The sequence below is a fragment of the Brachyistius frenatus genome, unplaced genomic scaffold, assembly GCF_029030835.1.
Source record: "Brachyistius frenatus isolate BFR_SWC_R1_liver_20210118 unplaced genomic scaffold, ASM2903083v1 Contig_111, whole genome shotgun sequence".
Taxonomy (NCBI): Eukaryota; Metazoa; Chordata; class Actinopteri; family Embiotocidae; genus Brachyistius; species Brachyistius frenatus.
Genome location: NW_027210710.1, coordinates 739,619 through 755,937, shown reverse-complemented (window position 1 = coordinate 755,937; position 16,319 = coordinate 739,619). Strand labels below are relative to the sequence as shown.

The 16,319-nt window shown below is 42.3% G+C and overlaps 2 protein-coding genes across 3 annotated transcripts; one reads left to right on the top strand and one right to left on the bottom strand.

Moving 5' to 3' along the window:
- ergic3 (ERGIC and golgi 3) lies at positions 1 to 16,024 on the top strand. Of its 2 annotated transcripts, XM_069712644.1 has the most exons (14): positions 1 to 153; positions 1,356 to 1,426; positions 2,634 to 2,721; positions 2,848 to 2,967; positions 3,450 to 3,546; positions 3,820 to 3,985; positions 4,270 to 4,327; positions 7,070 to 7,084; positions 7,629 to 7,660; positions 7,813 to 7,909; positions 11,220 to 11,284; positions 11,502 to 11,638; positions 11,999 to 12,054; positions 12,902 to 16,024. In XM_069712644.1, exons 1-14 carry the CDS (start codon positions 66 to 68, stop codon positions 12,979 to 12,981), a joined length of 1,170 nt encoding a protein of 389 aa, XP_069568745.1. In that variant the 5' UTR covers positions 1 to 65; the 3' UTR covers positions 12,982 to 16,024. The 2 variants fall into 2 exon arrangements, with proteins under 2 accessions (XP_069568745.1, XP_069568746.1); XM_069712645.1 differs by lacking the exon at positions 7,070 to 7,084.
- romo1 (reactive oxygen species modulator 1) lies at positions 8,224 to 10,860 on the bottom strand. Its single transcript, XM_069712657.1, has 3 exons — positions 10,719 to 10,860; positions 9,141 to 9,271; positions 8,224 to 8,498 (listed from the first exon to the last, which is right to left on the bottom strand). The coding sequence occupies exons 2-3, from the start codon at positions 9,269 to 9,271 to the stop codon at positions 8,390 to 8,392; spliced, it is 240 nt and encodes a 79-aa protein (XP_069568758.1). The 5' UTR covers positions 10,719 to 10,860; the 3' UTR covers positions 8,224 to 8,389.
- Positions 16,025 to 16,319: the final 295 nt, after the last annotated feature.

Sequence of the window (16,319 nt, the reverse complement as noted above, 5' to 3'; positions counted from 1 at the left end):
GATGTGTGACCGGAGTCCGTCGGTAACATCGTTTGACGTGTTTTTAGCGGCTCCCGTAAAATAAAATGGACACGTTAAATAAACTGAAGCAGTTTGACGCTTATCCCAAAACCCTGGAGGATTTCCGGGTGAAGACGTGGGGAGGAGCGACCGGTAAAAAGACCTTTTGTTGGGGGTTATAAATAATAATAAAGAGCGAGCAGCCAGGCTGTTAGCGGCGGCGGCTAACAACAAAGCTAACGGGGCTCATTGGACGTTTAGATGTTCAAATATAGTAAAAAAACATAAAGAAAGCATCATTTTTATAGACGTGACGAACCTCCGATAACACAGTCCGGCAGAATAGACACCTGCAACACGTATAGTTGAATATCAGCAGCATTAAGCAGCCAGAACAAAGATAAACACATAAATATATAAACACATAAATATATAAACTGGAGGTAAATGTGGAAAATAATCATTTGTGAAAGCAGCTGATGTCTTTTCTTTAATTTTTAGATGTACTAGATTAGTTTAGGTCTTATTTAAGATGACACGTTGAAAGGTGAGGAAACAGATGTGGACGTATTTCAATTAAATAAATGAGAAATTAAGAGAGGTGACTTTATAAAAACTTCATTACGATCTTATTTATTAGTTTATTTAGTTTAGTGCCTGAAATGACAGTTGGTCTACGTGTGTGTTGACTCCATCACGACACAAACTACAGATCAAATAATGTGATTGAAAGGTAAATCTAGTTTGAACCCAACTCTGTTCACCTTTTAGTGTCTTTCAGCACACTTGTTTTTATTTTTATGGCCCACGATTTCACTGTTTAAAAAAAGATAAATAAAATAAAATTAAATAAAAATACATGTGTTAGGCAGGTTTCAGTAGAAAAAAAAAAAAAAAAGCTCTAGTTAATTAAAATAAAGTGCCGAAACACCAAACAGCAGATTTAGCAACCGGCTGTTATATTTAAGAGACAAATATCTCCTTCCAAATTTGTATTACAGTTTAAAGTATAAAAAAAACGAGTGAGTATATGATTTATGTTCACAACTTTTATTATCACTGCAAAGACGAGCCGGTTCCTGCTGGGATTGTTTGATTAGTTAAAGTCCCGTCTACTTCTGGTATTGTGATTTTTTTTAATTTTGTTTTATCATGTATCTTTCGATCAGCTGTCTCAAGTGTTTTTTTTACATATATTTTTTTTTTCATACGCCTGAAAAGGTGAATTAATACATCTATGAAAATATACAGTTTTCTTCTACGTGATAGAATTTGATTTCTAAAGTGGAGGGAAGAAGATTTGTGGGATTTTTATGATTATTTTCTTGTTTAATCTCCTTCCTGTGTCTCTGCAGTGACCATCATCAGCGGCGTCATCATGTTAATCCTGTTTGTCTCCGAGCTGCAGTACTATCTCACCAAAGAGGTGAGTTCATCCACGACCGTCTGCTTCTTTTAAATATCCTCCTCGTGAAATTAAATGTGACACACAGAGGTGAATACAACAGGTTGCTTTTTATTCCAAAAAAAAAAATCCCAACGACTTCGTACGCTCTTATTTATTAATTCTACAAAGTCGATCAAAATCAACTTTAACTTTTTCCGACAACTCAAATATGAGGATTTTTTTTGGGCAATATGACAACAAATGAAACCTTTTTTTGTTGTTTTGCAGATAAAGTTGTGCTTTTTATTGACAACACGATTAATCTGTAAAATAATTTGTAGATGAATCGATAATGAAAATAACTAAATTGTATTTTAGTGGTTTTGAAAGTGGGCGTGGCCAAACGACTCGCTAGTCACAACTGTGATTTCATCGTTTTACTTTTTGTGTCCAATTAACTGTTTTTATTAGTTTGACAAAATGATCTCAGCTGAAGTTTTTACTTGCCAGCTTGACTTCAAGCTTTCAACCACATCACACGTTCTTCATCCGTAGAGGGAACGTTTTAGAGTTTTTCCCCAGTTGTCGTCTAACTTGAGATGTTAAAAGATCTTTTTTCCGGTGCAAAACTTTCTCGGCCACGACGGACACATGAAAGTATAAAGAAAACATGGAAATATTTCCAATTTTAAGAATGAATTCATTGTTTTTTGCAGCACCGATTTGTAAATCAGCTAAAAATTATTGCGTAATAATGATGATGATGATGATGAAGCTTCCTGTCAATAGGAACCACGTTGTCAGTTATCCGGTGCGTTTCCTGTCCGACCGGTTGGATGAGTGAGATATGAAAACGGCTTTAGTGTGTTGAATGTTCAAAATCTGCACACATTATCATATTAAGATTTGATATTAATATTACAGACGTATGTTCTCTGACTCTTAAACTCAAAAGGATTCAGACCGTTTTTATCTTTATTTGATAATTCAGCTCAGTGTCTGTTAAAGACTTTCCATAATCATTTTTTTTTATCCCCCCCCCAAAAAAAACCAACTCAATACAATATCTTGCAAAGCTGTTTTAATATCGTTTATCTGTAACCGCCAGCAGACGTGTAATTCAGCAAGCAAGCGCTTTTTAAAAAAATATTCTGCTTTTTTTCAAGAATAATTTCCCCCCGAAAAGACGCTTATTGAATTATTTGCTGCCACTTGAGTTCCGTTGTGTTGAATTTGCGTCCTGCAGGTCCACCCGGAGCTGTACGTCGACACGTCGCGGGGAGACAAACTCAAAATCAACATCGACGTCATTTTCCCCCACATGCCCTGCGCCTGTAAGTGCCGCTTCCCTCTCCGCCTGCAGCGGCGTCACGTCGGGCCGCGACGAAGCCGACTCCACACTTTTTTTGTTTTTCTTTTATTTATTTATTTATTTATTTGTTTTCTTCTTGTCCTCGCAGATCTGAGTATCGACGCGATGGACGTGGCCGGCGAGCAGCAGCTGGACGTAGAACACAACCTGTTCAAACAGCGGCTGGACAAAGACCTGAACGCCGTCACCAACGAGGCAGAAAAACACGGTACAAAAAAAACAACAAAAAAGTTGTTGTTTTTACTTTTGCTGTGACCTTTGACCTCATTACAATAACACATAAGCACACGAAGCAGGGCTGCAGCCGGGGGAACAACTGGAATAGCGCTTTTAATTCTCTTCCTCACGCAAATGAGGGAAACGGCGGAGTCAGCAGATTAAATGTTTTACGAGGGTTATTTTTTTTTTTTTTGAAGTAGTCAAATGAAGGTTGGACCACGAAGTAGCTGCAACATGTTCGTAGGTTACCGACCGAGAAGCGCTTCCTCTAAAGAGTTTCACTACACTTCGGTTATTCGGTCCGCAATCGAGTCTTTTCGGTTTGGAAACCGACCAAAATGTGAATCGGACGTAAAGAACACGGGATTAAAAGAAACGTCCGCAGACAGAAATGTCCGACTAAAAAAAAAAAAAAAAAAAATCACGCTTGTTGGTTAATAATTATGACGACTCTGCGTTTTCCCCGTTCAGACCTCGGCAAAGCTGACGACGGCGAAGTGTTCGACCCGAGTACGCTCGACCCGAACAGATGTGAGAGCTGCTACGGAGCTGAGACGGAAGACCTCAAGTAAAACACACACACACACACACACACACACACACACACACACACACACACACACACACACACACACACACACACACACACACACACACACACACACAGGGAGGCTCTGCTTTTTTACACATCTGTCTATAAACTCTGTATTTCACACAATGCCTTCGTTGTGTGTGTGTGTGTGTGTGTGTGTGTGTGTGTGTTGTGTGTGTGTGTGTGTGTGTGTGTGTGTGTGTGTGTGTGTGTGTGTGTGTGTGTGTGTGTGCATGCGCGTGTGTCCAGATGTTGCAACACCTGCGACGACGTGCGGGAGGCGTACCGGCGGCGAGGCTGGGCGTTCAAGAGCGCCGACACCATCGAGCAGTGCAAGAGGGAAGGTTTCACGCAGAGGATGCAGGAGCAGAAGAACGAAGGCTGTCAGGTCTACGGCTTCCTGGAGGTCAACAAGGTGACGACGCACGATCGAAAAGTGGAAACCGTAATGAAACATCGTAAATTTGCAGAAGATTCGTGATCATATGTTTAAAGCCTTAAAACGTGAAACATGAGATTTGCATCATGAGTGAAACTGGACAGTAAATGTTGAAGATTAAAAAAACAAAAACAAATGTAAAACTATAACAATGAAGTATGATGATTCTTTATTTATTTTTTTTGCCTTTTAATATGTTGATTTTATAGATATTTTTCTTTATTGTTTTATTGTTATATTCACTCTTCTCTCCTCTTCAGGTTGCAGGAAATTTCCACTTTGCTCCGGGAAAAAGTTTCCAGCAGTCTCACGTCCACGGTAAGACGTGTTTCATTCATCCTGCTCGTTCACACACGCCGAGCCGGTCGAAGCTTTTTAACTCCCTTATTGTCCGTATTAACGCTTCGTAGTTATTCCATTTTCTTTTCTTTTAAACCTTTTATCAGCTGATAAAATAAAGCTGATATTAATAAAGTAATAAAGGTGTTTAAAAGCTTTGACCGGTATGTTTGTTCATCAGACTCCCGTCATTCATCCATCAAGAGCTTCATTAACAACTCAGAGCTGCGCAGAATCGGTTCTGACTGCATGTTGAGCTCCTTTAAATGAATCAAGACTGATTTTTTTTTTGGGCTTCAACATGAAGAATTATGGAAAAAATGAAGGACTTCAGTAAATATTTAAAACGGTGCAGTCAGCTGATCTCTTCAACTCTGATATTCAGGCACCAACTCAGAGTGATTCAGTACAAATTTAAGGCTTAAAAGTTAATGCTTGAGTTCATATCAAATCCTAAATGTGCAAAGATGGAGTTTAAAAAAAATAATTGACAAAATAACGTCGGATAATCTGAACTAAAAATCCCAGATTGGAGCGTAATCTTGTTTAATAGTTGAAGAAACTTGCAATCACCGGAAAATGATGTGTGGAAGTCACGTGACTCTTCCTCAGTTTTTACCTTCTGTGTGAGAAAAGTCACTTTTCATATCTGTGCTTTGCTGTGTTTTACAAAAAACTACCGATTTTGGTTTTGGACGTCGCCGTCATGACGACTGGAAAAACACGTCCTTCAAAATAAAAGCGCAGCATCTTTTTGGGGTTTTAACCTCTGTTTTGGGCCGTAATGGGACCAAACTACTAAAAATGATTTTTGCTGGAGCTGATATATAAAAATCTGTCTCCTCACTGAGTGCATGCCAAACAAACGCCTCACGCTGTGTCAGTCGAACCCTTGAAAGCACCATTTCCTCACCATCATCCACATTTTTATGCCTTTTTCATTTTTGCTCTTCCGTCGTTGTGCGTTTTGAGTTTTGGGTCTTTTTGACTGTTTTGTTTTGTCGGCCTGCTGAATGTTTCCTTTCACCTGTCTCATTAAACCAGAGCAGGAAATTAATTAACTCTAAACCGGCCACCGGATACTTTAAAAAAAAAAAAGAAAGCTGTCATACGTCTGCTTCTAAAAGTTGTCGTTAATCTGTGCTGTTGTAAAAAAATCTGGTTGGTTAAAAAAAAACGGTGAAAGTGTCTGAAGGTCTGAGCTGCTTTTCCCACCGTTGGTTTTAGTTTCCTCCCCGAACACATCGGCCTCCTCCGATCTCTTGAATCTGTGATTTTTGAGACCAAAGATTAATTAAATCTGACTGACAGCGTTTAAATTAGTTTTATTGTGATATTTAAAATGCTGAGCAGCAGAAACAAGAGACAAGAATCACTTCAGATGAGGTTTTCTTTCTTTCTTTTTTTCCATCCCAAACCTTCCTTCCTCCTCCTCCTCCTCCTCCTCCTCCGGCCTGCACCGACCTTTTAAAGTGTTACACCCCCGCTGTGTGTTGTGGGGCTGCACAATCTCTCCGACAGAAGTCACGCAGGCTTTTTGTTTCACGGTGACGTGGACGCAGCGCAGAGAAGCTGGAACCTTCGCGAATACGTTTTCTAAGTTATGATCGACATCAGAACCGAAGTTACGTAAGCAAAGCGTTTGCAATTTCAGCTGAAAAAAAAATTGTCGAGTGAGCTTTTAAGTGTGAAGTTATTCAGGGGAAAAAACGAAACACTTTAAAAGACGACAATGTTTACACACTCGGAGAAACAAGACGAATACGACAATTAATTTGAATGGAACAAAATCTCAAGAAAAACGTGTTGAAGTCAGATAAAAGAGTTCGTAGCTTCAGGTCTGTAAAATGGTTCTGATCCAGAAGTGTTTTCAGCTGCAATACCAGCGAGTGCCACTAGAGGTCGGCTCCAAAAAGCCTCCGGCTCCATAGACTCCCATTCAACTTCTCTCATCAAATCCAAAGTGAATAAAATGTGTCCATCAGTTATCTCGGTGTTGTTAGCTAAAGTCACTCCTTCTTCTTAGTTTTCTGGAGGTCCATCTGAAAATAATCCCTCATTCATTAGAAAAGAAGATTCAAGAAGACCTGTTTTTGGGGGCGTGTCTGTTTGATTGACAGGTCTGTGGTGCAGTCAGGTTACAGCTATCGGCGGGCGGGGCATAATATCAATCAGATCCACCGCTGGCTCCTCCCCCTAGCTTGTCCAAATATGGTCACTTCCTGCTCCAAACCGCTCCGAACTAGCAAAGACGACGCCGGCACAAAGTACGAACTCGAGGCTTCGTAACGGCCGTTTATAAAACCGACGGGTGACGTCGCTGCCGGTTGCCGTTACTCACGAAGGTTTCAGTTTCCTCCCGGTTTCGTGCGCGTCGCTGAGCGACTTCGTGTAAAATCTCTGGTTTATAAATCAAACTGTGAAGTGAAGTATTTTAATTCTCAAAAAAAAAATAAACAAATCGTGACCACAAAAAGATCAATTCTCACCTTCGAGGTGAGTTTTAACAGCACACCGACCTCATGTACAAAAATATACATATTTAACATAAGAACATCTACTAAGTGTTTTTTGTCTGAGTTGTGCAGCCCCCCTCAACCCCCCCTCAACCCCCCTCCCCCCTCCCCCGCTGCCGTCCTCACACACATTAACACGAGCTGGTTTTGCTGGTTTGTTGTCTTCCTGCATCGTCATGGTGACTCTTCTCTCTTCTTTCTGCAGTGCACGCTGTGGAAAGTAAGTCCGTCTTTCTTCGCAGATTTTTTTTCAAAGAAAAGTTTATGTGACCTGTTTTATTTGATGTGTGAAAAATAATGCAGAGTTTATAGATTGTCATGAGCATAAGTTAATATATACGATTTAAATACGAGGTTTTGTTTGAGATCAGGCCGTGACGCGTCCGACTGAACTGTTAGGAATACAGTTGCATTGTGGGTATTTTTGCAGCAGGTTTTTTTTTTTTACGAGAAAGAAGAAACACATTTCGGATTTGATCTTTGATCTTTCTTTTTTTATCTGTCCAACTTCAGTCTGATAATATTAATAAAATACAATTCTGGAGCCGGTTTACGACTGAAAGATATAAATTCTAATGTTATTTTATGTCGGAGCGACGTGACGACGTGAACTTTGACTTTTAAGCTTCAGCTTTAATTCCTGCTTTCCATCTGAGAACTAATCAGAACCGAATCAGCTGATCAATAACACACTTCTGACACTAAAAAAATGGGACTTTTCAGGACATAAATTAAAGTGATGTTTTGTTTGGTTTTGTTTGCAGTTCACGACCTGCAGAGTTTTGGCCTCGACAACGTAAGTAGCACGAATTATTTCTTCCTCCTTCGTGTGTTTTAACGTCCTTAAAAGAAAATAGGAAAATCCTCACGACAGGTTGTTCAGTTATACGAAAGTGTTTTGTGTTTAAACGGTTTTCAGGTTAAAGTCGTTTATCTGTCGTCCAACAGATAAACATGACCCACCTGATAAAACACCTGTCGTTCGGTAAAGATTACCCCGGCATCGTCAACCCGCTGGACGAGACGGACGTCACGGCGCCGCAAGGTCAGTGATGTCACCGTTTTAGTGGGTTTTTAAATTTAGGTTTCAGTATCAATTGTGCCACTAAAACCATTTAACGTTTCGTCTGAGTATCTAAGAAAAACTCCACATCATTGACTAATATTCTCTACAAATGGAAATTAGATAGCAGCTACATTTGGTATTATTTATCTAAAAATATCTCGAGCATCTTTTTCAGTTTTGTTCTGTTAAAAAAAATATCTGATGGGAAAAGAAGAAAAAAATAAAAGTGTGTAAAAGTGGAACGTGACGTTTCTAAAGTGAAGTGAAAGTACAAAAGTACAAAACGCGTCCACTCTGGGAACCGATTCCACCAAGCTGAGCTTTTTTTTTTATTGACAAAAACCGAGCTGCGGGTTGAGATCGTGTCGGCGCCGCGAGGCGGACCGAGTCGCGCCGCGGTCCGCCTCGTTTTTGAAAAGTCCCGTAGCTGTATAGAAGCAGTGTGTCGGCGGACGTTCCTCAGCAGCGGATTCCCATCCCGATGGCCATGAAGGTGCCGAACGTCCCGCCGCTCTGCATCATGGTCTTCCCGACGCCCCCCATCAGCTCCCGGCCGCGCATCCCGATCCTGGAGGCGATACACACCGTTTTACTCTGAACCTCACGACAATCATCACTTTATTACTTCAGATTTGACCGCAGCACCGAGTGAAATGTGAAATGTGAAATATGAAATATGAAATATGCTCGTGTTGCTCTTCTTGGACTCGAGAGGAAAATTACAGTCGGGTAAAATTCCTGAAGACGTTTCTATTGAATTACAAAATTGATCTTTATTTTTATTATATCTTTAAGAACTTTATTAATGGGCCGAGTTTCACAACATGGACATTTGTGAGAAACATAAGCTACGCAAACTACGCAAAATTTTACCGTAAGAAAATAATTAAATCCAGTGAGGTCAAAATAAATCAATTGAAGATAATATCAGTTAAAACTACTAATGTTCATTTACTTTATAGGTTAAATGTCATTTTTAAAACTCCTTTAGATGCAGTGAAGTTACATTTTTAAGTTAATTAATCATAAAGTCCCCCCCCATCCCCCAACATGAGCTGGCTGGATGAACGGTTCTTATTACGTACTGTGCGGTTCACACCAGACACAAGTCCACCTATTTCATTTCATGATCTTAAGTCAGTCGCTGCTTCTACAACAACAACAACAACAACAACAACAGTTTGAGCACACGGTTGAGTCCAAAATGTACCTGAGACAGGAGAAAGTACCAAACATGGCACCGGCAGCCATTCCCACCGCGAACCCCATCATGAAGCCCATTTTGACCCGATCGACGCAGCTCGGCTGGGTCTGGCCGTACGGACCTACAGCCACCGGCATCTGGAGGGACAGGGGAGGACAGGTTAGAGACGAGGAGGAGGACAGGTTAGAGACGAGGAGGAGGACAGGTTAGAGACGAAGAGGAGGACAGGTTACAGACGAGGAGGAGGAGGACAGGTTAGAGACGAGGAGGAGGAGGACAGGTTACAGACGAGGAGGAGGAGGACAGGTTACAGACGAGGAGGAGGAGGACAGGGTAGAGACGAGGAGGAGGAGGACAGGTTAGAGACGAGGAGGAGGAGGACAGGTTAGAGACGAGGAGGACAGGTTAGAGACGAGGAGGAGGACAGGTTAGAGACGAGGAGGAGGAGGACAGGGTAGAGACGAGGAGGAGGACAGGTTAGAGACGAGGAGGAGGAGGACAGGTTAGAGACGAGGAGGAGGAGGACAGGGTAGAGACGAGGAGGAGGAGGACAGGGTAGAGACGAGGAGGAGGAGGACAGGTTAGAGACGAGGAGGAGGAGGACAGGTTAGAGACGAGGAGGAGGACAGGTTAGAGACGAGGAGGAGGACAAGTTAGAGACGAGGAGGAGGACAGGTTAGAGACGAGGAGGACAGGTTAGAGACGAGGAGGAGGACAGGTTAGAGACGAGGAGGAGGACAGGTTAGAGACGAGGAGGACAGGTTAGAGACGAGGAGGAGGACAGGTTAGAGACGAGGAGGACAGGTTAGAGACGAGGAGGACAGGTTAGAGACGAAGAGGAGGACAGGTTAGAGACGAGGAGGAGGACAGGTTACAGACGAGGAGGAGGACAGGTTAGAGACGAGGAGGAGGACAGGTTAGAGACAAGGAGGAGGAGGACAGGTTAGAGACAAGGAGGAGGAGGACAGGTTAGAGACGAGGAGGAGGACAGGGTAGAGACGAGGAGGACAGGTTAGAGACAAGGAGGAGGAGGACAGGGTAGAGACGAGGAGGAGGACAGGGTAGAGACGAAGAGGAGGACAGGGTAGAGACGAGGAGGAGGAGGACAGGGTAGAGACGAGGAGGAGGAGGACAGGTTAGAGACGAGGAGGAGGAGGAGGACAGGTTAGAGACGAGGAGGAGGAGGACAGGTTCAGCTGCCAGTTCAAGTTCAATTGTCATTTAAACGGACGTTTGTTGTTTGTTGTGATTAAACTCGCGGGTTCATCAGTCATCCGCACCGGAAGTTAGGCTAACGGTAGCTAAGCACACTTCCGCTAACCTTTTGCCGTTTGTTTTTTTTAAAGCCGCGTTAATTACAATCAAATCAAAAAGAAGGTGTTTTTCTGTTGACTTTCAAAACCTCTAATAAATTTTCAATCCGTGAAATTAAATCTTTTTTTTTTTTCTTTTTCTAACCGGTGGGTTTGTTGTGCTAGCTTAGCATGCTAACGTCACCGGTGGCCTTGACGGCTCGTTTCCACCGACAAACTTCTGTGTTTTTATCAACAAAATTCAGCCTCACTCATCTGAAATCGTTCTTACCTTCAGCTGTGTGTTTGAAATGAGGTTTTTTTGTTGTTTTTTGGGCTTCGTAACTTCTTTTTGCGTCTTTTTTTGGAGCGCAGCTGCGTTTAAATGTCTTTCTAGAAGACGTCCATAACCGGAAACAGGAAGAAGCGGAAAAGACAGAGGAAGCAAATAAAGACGAAACATAACGCGGAGGAGAACATTTACACGGCGCCACCCCGCGGTTCAGACGCAGTACTGCAGTCCCTTTTTATTTCCATTTTCCTGCCAATTTTTATCCGCTTCTATTTCAAGACACATCTCCTCTTTTATTTTGAAGTGAATGCTGGAAAACCTCCTTTCAATATCCAGTTTATTTCCAGGATGTTTATACATTAAATCCACATTTAACGCACAAAATAGATGCTCTATTTTACAGTATAAATATATATATTTATACTGCTGTTTTTTTTCTTTTATATATATATTTTTTTATTATTTGTATTTTAAAATCTGAACAAACTCTCCTCCTCACAGCGTCCATGATGTACCAGTATTTCGTGAAAATCGTTCCCACCATCTACGTGAAAACTGACGGAGAGGTGAGTCCAACATTATTGTTTTGAAAATTCACCTTCAAGACGTGAGTAAAAATAAAAAGTCTTTATATTACTGATTATGTTACTTAAAAAAAGACGAGGCAGAGCTTTTGTACATTTTATTATTATTACTATTATTTATGTTTGCGTGACTTTCAGTATGTACCATTAAACTAAAACCAGTCTTTCTTCTTTTCTTTTGGTTTTTTTTTGGTTCCAGGTGGTGAAAACGAACCAGTTCTCAGTGACCAGACACGAGAAGGTGGCCAACGGGCTAATAGGAGACCAGGGGCTGCCGGGCGTCTTTGTTTTATATGAGCTGTCGCCCATGATGGTGAAATTCACAGAGAAACACAGGTAGGCGTCACCGGACGACCTCCAACAAGGTCGTTAAAATAGCGCCGAGTCAGCCGGATATTTTGGCTCGTTTTAGGTGAGACAAATCATGTTGATATCAGAGGGAGAAAATGACTCATCGACGCTGTTTCGTGGAGAAATTCGTTTTAAAAATGTTTTATTTTTTACAAGATAAGCAGTTTAGGTTGGATGTTGTTTTATTAAAGGAAGCAAAGAGCAGATATTAAATAGAAAAACTGTTAAAAAAAAAAAAAGAGTCGTTTTAAAGATATTTAAAGGAAATATGAAGGTTCAAGAAATAAATCACAGCTTTGTTTTTATTTATTACAAAAAAAAAAAAAATCCTCTTTCTCTCTTCAGATCATTCACACACTTTCTAACAGGAGTGTGTGCCATTATTGGAGGAGTGTTTACAGGTCAGTCCCCACAAAAACACTAAAACACAAAAACACTAAAACACTAAAACACTCAAACACAAAAACACAAAAACAGAAAGTCTTTTTTTACCTCAGACTTTTTTTTTTTTTTTAAACCACTAAAATGTGAATTTGAGTGTTAAAAAGAAAAAGTTGGATCCTCCCTCCCTCCCTCCCTCCTCTCTCCTCCGGTGTGACTCTCTCCTCTCTCCTCTCTCTCTCTCTCCTCCCTCTCTCCTCCGTCTCTCTCCTCTCCTCCCTCCTCTCCTCTCTCCTCCGTCCTCTCTCTCCTCTCTCTCCTCCTCTCCTCCTCTCCTCCCCCTCCTCCTCTCTCTCTCCCCTCCTCTCCTCCATCCTCTCTCCTCCCTCCTCCCTCCTCTCTCTCTCCTCCGTCCTCTCTCCTCCCTCCTCTCTCCTCTCTCCTCCTCTCCTCTCTCCTCTCCTCTCCTCTCTCCTCCTCTCCTCCTCCTCCCTCCTCTCTCCTCTCTCTCCTCCTCTCCTCCCCCCTCCTCTCCTCCTCCCTCCTCTCCTCTCCTCCTCCTCTCCTCCCCTCCTCCTCTCCTCCCTCCTCTCCCCTCCTCCTCTCCTCCTCTCCTCCCTCCTCCCCCTCCTCTCCTCCTCCTCTCCTCCTCCTCCTCCTCCTCTCCTCCCCTCCTCCTCTCCTCCTCTCCTCCTCTCCTCCCCCTCTCTCCTCCTCTCCTCCCCTCCTCCTCTCCTCCCCCCTCTCTCCTCCTCCTCCTCCTCCTCCTCCTCTCCTCCCCTCCTCCCCCTCTCTCCTCCCTCCTCTCTCCTCCCCCTCTCCTCCCCTCCTCCTCTCCTCCTCCTCCTCCTCCTCCCCCCCGTCCAGTGGCCGGTCTGATAGACTCTCTCATCTACCACTCTGCTCGTGCCATTCAGAAGAAGATAGAGTTGGGCAAGGCGTCCTAACAGCGCCCCCCCTCCCACGACGCCCCCTGCTGGCCTCCGACGGTGCGACACCGACACCAGAACTCTGAGGCAGAAGGACGAGACGGGTTTGAAATCACAAATCTGGTTTTTCTCTCCAATCAGAGAAAACTACAATTTTGAAGTCAGTTTTTTAAAAACTCTTCTGTCTCTGAGGATCCGGAGAGGAAACCTTTGGGGATGACGGGTTTTTTTTATTTTATTTTTTTATAAATATATATAATTTTCCTCTCCGCTGTTAAATGTGACACCGACAGGACGGAGACGGACTCGAGAGACTCTTTGAGCTTCGAATCTCGTTGATTCGTCCTCCGGGGAAAAAAGGGAGCTCCGTTTCCCTCCGTCGTGTTCGCGTCCTGTTTCCACGGCGACCGGCGGACCACTTACGCCGAGGATCCGCGTTCGAGGAGGAAAAGGAGAACGTCGCCTACGTTGTTGTTTTGTTTTGTTTTCTCATCAGTTCCTCGACCTCTTAAAACCGACTGATGGGAAAAGTTTGTACATTTCTTTTCTGATGAAAACCTGACACTAAACCACGAGATGTTTTATAATCTCAGATTTATCAAATTTATTGTCACTAAATGATGATGTGATGTTTATTCCTGTCAACAAATCCCATGAAAAGAGCTAAAAAAAACTAAAAAAACCAGACCTGAACCAAATCTACTGACTGTTTATGGAGTATTTAAAGCCTTAGCCCCGCCCACAAACGCTCTGATTGGCTCTTATTCCAACCAGAGAAAAAATAATAATAATAATAATAATAACATTTCTGAGCCAGAACTATTTAAATATATAAATTCAGAGACGTGTGCAGCGATTTAAAGGTCCGACAACCTTCTTAATGTTTGTCACGGGGGAAAAAAATAGATTTTACGATAACAAAATGAATTTCTATAATAGAAGTTGAGAATCGTGGCGTTAAAAGTCTTCAGTCGAAATGAAACCAGATTTTTCTGGAGGCCAAATTCCTTCAGTCGCTTCGACCCGGTAAATATCAAGAACTCAACCCGGAAGAAATCACACTACTTTTTCTTTCTCTACCCTTTTTTTTAATTTTTATTTTTTTCCCCACGATTAAACGATTCAGTTTTTGCCTCCACGATGTTTTACAGTTGTGAAATCTCCTTTTTCTCCTTCCGTCTCGTCGCGACTCAGAAACGAACTCCTCGTATGATTTTTTTTTTTTTTTTACCTGTTTTCTTTTGTTTATTTTTTGTAAATATTGTACAGACAACATCCATCACTGCCTCAGAGAAAGACAAACAAAAACACGTCGAACCCCCCCCCCCCCCCCCAAAGCCTCCCTCAGACTCGGTACATATTCGTTTTCTTTTTCATTGTTGGGAAAAGGGCTGCTTCTGTTCGCCGTCTTTCATCTGCTGTGGAACGACAACGCTTACGGCGGTTTGTTTTTCATTTGTTGTTTTGGGCGGGAATGTTAAAATAATCACGACGCGAGCGGCAGCTTCAGACGACGACCTCCTCCCGAGTCCACCGATGTTTATTCTGAGTCAGTAAACCGCCAGAGAGGAAACACCAAACCACAAGACGCCGCATTTCGGACTTTGCCCCCCTCCCACTCCCCCCCCCACCCTCCCCCCGACTCACACGTTGGAGTCGCCACGTTGAATCCAGATGTTTTCGACCCCGTTTGATCTTCGGCTCGCCGTGTTTATTTTCAGACGAGCATTTAACTGTCCAAAAAAAAAAAAAGTTTCCCTGAAAGCACCACGCTGGTGTTTCAGCTCATTAGCTACAAATCAGCTGTAGTTTATATCATTTTAATTTATATCATATCGTCATTTTTTTTAATTTTTTTTTATATATATATATTTAGCTTGAAGCTGACGTTATAAAGTTCAACTCGGTATCAATACAAATAAACGTAATACACCGGTCAGTCCACTAGAGGGTGCAGTTCAGTGTCCAGTTTTGAGTCGACTAAACCACAGACGGTTTATAAAAGTGTTCGTAGCTTCCAGGTCCGTTAAATGAGGGCGATGCGGTAGTGCCTTAAAACTGCAATACCAGCGAGTGCCACTAGAGGTCGGCTCCAAAAAGCCTCCGGCTCCATAGACTCCCATTCAACTTCTCTCATCAAATCCAAAGAGAATAAAATGTGTCCATCAGTTATCTCGGTGTTGTTAGCTAAAGTCACTCCTTCTTATTAGTTTTCTGGAGGTCCGTCTGGAAATAATGAGTCACTGCTAACTCCGCCCAAATATGGTCACATCCTGCTCTGAACGAGCAAAGAAACCTGCAAATAAAAACAACACGTGGTTAGGTTTCAAGGAAAACACACGTTTCTCTGGTGGACTGACGGGTTTACGAGGATTTAGTTTCTGTCGGCGTGTTGGAGAGAATCAACTCAGTCGTAAGTCACCTTTATTTTTGTTGTTTGTTCTAATCAGCAATCAGAAACTCTCTTTTGGAAATCCAAACTTTCAGAGTCTCGCTGGACGTCTCAGACACTTTTCAGTTTGCTTTCTACAAAATGTCGCACTGACCGTTTCATTTTTTATTTATTTTTTTGCCAAAAGTCATTCCTGGAAGATTTTCCTCCCGGTGGTGACGCGTATTTATCCCGTCGGTAACGGTTCACGACTCGGTTTTTGAAAGACTCCTTTGAAGATTTGTTTCGTCGCCGTGACGATCTGAGAAGGACGCGAACGCGCGAGTCGCCGGTTGCGACGAATATTCGAGTATTACGGCTGAAAAAAGAGACACGAGTATAAAAACCATTTGTCCTCGGTGTGTTCAGGAGCTTCTGAAGTCTGGTTGATGCAGTTTGATGATGAACGTTGGCGGTCGGTTGTTGCACCTTTTGAACATCTAAACCCGGGGAGGGGTTGTGTGAATGTGCACAGGTGTGTGTGTGTGTGTGTGTGTGTGTGTGTGCGCGAGTGTGTTAATACTGTGTGTGTGTGTGTGTGTGTGTGTGTGTGTGAGAGAGATGTATTTATATTTTGATTGTCCTCAAATTGTTTTTAAAATGACAGAAATAAATGTTGACTACACCAGCTGCGACGGAGTGCCGCCTCGTTACTTTTGGTTTTTTAATATTAAAATGTAATCGAATCGAATCGAATCTTTACAGGAAGAAGATCCAACACTTGTTTATTTTCAGGGTGATGTCGCTGCTTTTAATTTAAAAAGTCTAAATGGCGACTTTATAAAAGAAGTTATCGTTTAGATCTTCTATCGGTTTGATATCGTACTTGATATTTTGTATTTATCTTTATACCAAGTACAAAATAATAGAGTGACTCATGAAATTGTTTTTGAATTTCATCTTATTTATAAAATGTCGTCATGGT